Source organism: Suricata suricatta, chromosome 3 (genome assembly GCF_006229205.1).
Source record: "Suricata suricatta isolate VVHF042 chromosome 3, meerkat_22Aug2017_6uvM2_HiC, whole genome shotgun sequence".
Lineage (NCBI taxonomy): Eukaryota > Metazoa > Chordata > Mammalia > Carnivora > Herpestidae > Suricata > Suricata suricatta.
In genome coordinates, this window is record NC_043702.1 from 33,016,788 (window position 1) to 33,021,099 (window position 4,312).

General features: G+C 41.5%; 1 protein-coding gene across 3 annotated transcripts in view; it reads right to left on the minus strand.

Moving 5' to 3' along the window:
• CASP10 (caspase 10) overlaps positions 1-4,312 on the minus strand; it is a 37,203-nt gene that overhangs the window by 9,332 nt on the left and 23,559 nt on the right. The window contains exons 7-8 of one of the 3 annotated variants that reach the window (XM_029934087.1): positions 3,637-3,826; positions 3,118-3,189 (exon numbers count right to left, since the gene is read on the minus strand). In XM_029934087.1, the coding sequence (XP_029789947.1) occupies positions 3,678-3,826 (149 nt within the window). In that variant the 3' untranslated portion in view covers positions 3,118-3,189; positions 3,637-3,677. Of the gene's footprint in view, positions 1-2,690; positions 3,190-3,232; positions 3,827-4,312 lie in introns of those variants that run through there. The other 2 variants (XM_029934085.1, XM_029934086.1) reach the window with 2 other exon arrangements.

The window sequence follows — 4,312 nt, forward strand, 5'->3', positions numbered from 1 at the left end:
AATAAAGGGCTAGTATCCAAAATCTACAAGGAACTCACCAAACTCCACACCCAAAAAACAAAAAACCCAGTGAAGAAATGGGCAGAAGACATGAACAGACACTTCTCCAAAGAGGACATCCAGATGGCCTACAGGCACATGAAACGATGCTCAACATCACTCATCATCAGGGACATACAAATCAAAACCACACTGAGATACCACCTCATGTCAGTCAGAGTGGCTAAAATGAACAAATCAAGAGACTATAGATGCTGGCGAGGGTGTGGAGAGATGGGCACCCTCCTACACTGTTGGTGGCAATGTAAACTGGTGCAGCCACTCTGGAAAACAGTGTGGAGGCTCCTCAAAAAACAATCCATAGAACTCCCCTATGAACCAGCAATAGCACTTCTAGGGATTTACCCAAGGGATACAGAAGTGCTGATGCATAGAGGCACGTGTAGCCCAATGTTCATAGCAACACTGTCAACAATAGCCAAATCATGGAAAGAGCCTAAATGTCCATCACCTGATGAATGGTTCAAGAAGATGTGGTATATATATACAATGGAGTATTACATGGCAATGAGAAAGATTTGAAATTGGCCATCGAGTGGATGGACCTCGAGGGTGTCATGCTAAGTGAAATAAGTCATTCTCTGGTTTCTCTCAGATCACTTATTTCACACTAAATATGCCTTTGCTTTCTCAGCTCTAAAATAAAAGCCATAAGAATACCCATTTAGGGACTGCCATGAGAAGTAAATGAGGAAAATTTATGTAAAGCACATAGAACACTGGCTATAAGATTCCACTGACCATCATTTTTAGTATTATTCGTATTGCCACTACTTATCCTCATCATCATGGCTATGTTCAAGTGGGAGAGTAGGCCCTGCCAGGTTCTTAGTCCTGTATCCTGTCTCACACAGTGGTTTTCTCTGCCTCTGGATCTTCCTGGGGCTGACTCATTTCCATTCAGTCTCACTTGAAATATGACCTCTACTAAGAAGCTTTCTCAAGGAGCTCCCTGTGGCATTCTCTATAATATCTTGTTTGCTTTCTTCACAGCAGGTATCACTTTCTGAAATTATCTTATTAATTCAAATATTTACCTTCTTATATTCACTTACTTACTGGTCTATAAGGTCCATAGAGAAGACATTCTGTCTCTCTTGTTCATAATTAATCCCTCTCCCGAGCTCAGTACCCAGAACAGTAGGCACATAGTAAGTCCTTGATAAATCTGCCTTGTCTTTGAAGTCATAGGACATTGGTTTTTGATGGCTATGATGGGGATAAAGGGATTAATGAAAAAGACGAAAAAGCTAAGGTTCACTCAAGGTTCCAATCCTGAATTCCTAGCTCTGAATTTCCAGAAGAACATTGTGACCATTCCTGGAAATGCAAATTCAAGAGAAGGAGGCTGCTAGGGAAGGCTGGAAGATGAATCAAGGACTCTGCATACTGATTGTCAATGCCAAAGGCAACAAGGAGGTAGGATGTCCAATAGGCTGCAAGAAATGTATTGGACTGACCCAAAGAATGAGATTCACTCAGTCAATCATTAGTCCAGCAAATATTTATCAAGCTCAACAATATATCAGGTACTGTGTCAGGTGCTAAGGACATAAAGTTGAGTGAAACAATTCTGCTCTCCAAAAACTCAGAGATTAATGGACTAGATATGGCAATTTTGGAGACATTTTCATGGAGGTCAAGCAGCCTCTGGGCATAGCTAAAGCTGCCCAGAGCTATAAAGAACAGAGAATGGGGTCCAGGGCAGAACTGCAGTGAAGGCCCATTTCCAGGATACCAGGTAAGAAGCATGTGGCAGATACAGAAGGAAAATTGTCAGAGCAGTGGCCGGAGATCAAAGGTATAATGCCAAAGGCAACACATAGGCACACAGTAAACATGACTCATAAATAAATGAACAAATAAAAGACCCTCCTACCAAAGCACTGGGTGTTATATGGAAACCAATTTGACAATAAACTATTATTTTTTTAAATAAACTTCTATCATTGTTTTCTTTTTTTTATAATAGTTTATTGTCAAATTGGTTTCCATATAGTACCCAGTGCTTCTCCCCACAAGTGCCCTCCACCATGACCATCACCCCCTTCCCTCCCTCCACCTCCCCTTCTATAAACTATTATAATTAAAAAAAAAAAAGACCCTCCTACCTTTATTTATACTGTTTCCTTCTGCCCAGCATTTTTTTAACCCTAATTATTTACCTAATGTCTATTTGTCATCTCTAGAAGCTTTCCCTGATCCTTCAAATCTGGGAGAGGTACTAGTTCTGTGTGTTTCCATAACACCTATGCTTTATAGTGTGTGTTTGCCACAGGGGATGCTCTTCCCCCATCTGCTTTTCCCTATCCTTTGACTGTGAGCAACTCGAGGGCAGGGACTGTGTTTTTTTAAATTTTGTATCTTCCTTTTCTGTTATATGTTAGTACTCAGCATAGGTTTTTTGGATGGATAGATGTTTAAATGGATGGACAGACGTTTGGATGGATGGATGGATGGATGGATAGATGATGGATGAATAAATGGAGAGACAGATGGACAGATGGATGAGTAGATGGATGGATAAACAGACAGATGGATGCAAAGGTGGGTGTGTGAATAGTCAGATTAATGGATAGGTAGACAGATGGATAAACAGGTAGGTGTATGGTACAACTCAAACATCTCACCTTGGGACCAATTTCTTCAGATTATTACACAGAGACTGAATATACCAGCTGCCTTCCTCCACATGCCGAAAGCATACATAGCCGGGGATAGTGGCCAAGCCAAGAAGGAAATCGGCATCACTGGGAATGCTGTCCTGAAGGGAAGGGGCAGGAGGTGCATGCTCAGAATTTAAAGCATCTGCTTCAATGTATACAGAAGGTTGTATCTCTTCACCTTGACAGGCCTGGATAAAAAAGAGTTTGGGTTTATGGGCAAGGCCAGGGCATTGCTGGGCTGTGAAGTGAGACATGATCTCCCGAATGGAAATGAGGACCCCATCTGAAGAGTAGACAGCTCCAAATTTCCCATGGGTCAGAATACAGAACACAAAGCAGTCTCCATCAGCATGGTCTGGATGACTCTTATATTTCTTCAGAATCTCATCCAGATGTCCTTTGGTCACATTATTATATATATGTACGTTGAACCCAAGCCACTGAAACACACGCTCCAAGCACTCTGTAAGAAAAAAAAAAAAAAAAGAAAAGGAAAGAAAGTGGAAATAATAAAATGAAATAAAGTAAAATGAAATAAAATGAAGGGGTGAAACAACGTTAATAGTTATAAAACTTGCACATTAAGTAACCTAAAGCTTGGATTTTTTTCTTACTTTCATAACAGTAACATTTTATAATTTACCTACCTTCTTATAGTACCTACAGAGCTATCACAATGGTCCTGAGAGTCAGCAGAGGCCAGAGTTTCATCCTGTTTCTCAGATGAGAAAGCCAAGGCCCCAGGACTCACTCACAATCACAAACTGTGCTGATTCACCACACTTTCCCCCAACCCACAGAGATGTAAATGGTCAGGAACTCCTTTTGTTCTTTCAGCAGATTAGTGATACCCCAAGTGCTATGGTCTGCATGTTTGTGCCCCCTAAAATTCATATGTTGAAATGCTTACCCCCAAGGTGAGGGTATGAGGAAGAGGGCCTCAGGAGGTGATTAGATCATGAGGGGAAAGCCCATAAAGAGACCCCAGAAAGCTCTTCTGCCATGTGAGGATGCAGCACAAAGACTGCCACCTGGCAAGCAGGCTCTCACCAGACCTCCAAATGTCAGAGCCTTGATCTTGGACTTCCCAGCCTCCGGAACTGTTAGAAATAAATGTATATCATTTATAAGCCATCTAGTTTATAGTATTTCATTATAGCAGCCCAGGTAGGCTAAGACACCTCAGATATACAAGAGGCTTAGAATATTTATGATATCACCCTTACATTTAAATTTTTTTAATGTTCATTTATTTTTGAGACAGAGAGAGAGGGAGAGAGAGAGAGACAGAGCTGAGCAGGAGAGGAGCAGACAGAGAGGGAGACACAGAATCCGGGCAGGCTCCAGGCTCTGAGTTGTCACCACAGCACACGATGCGGGATTCCAATTCATGAACCCTGATATCATGACCTGAGCTGTAGTCAGATGCTTAACTGACTGAGCCACCCAGGTTTCCCATATCATCCTTACATCTAAATGTTGGATGTATGGTACAAAAACAGACACATAGATCAATGGAATAGAATAGAGAACCCAGAACTGGGCCCACAAATGTATGGCCAATTAATTTTTGACAAAGCAGAAAA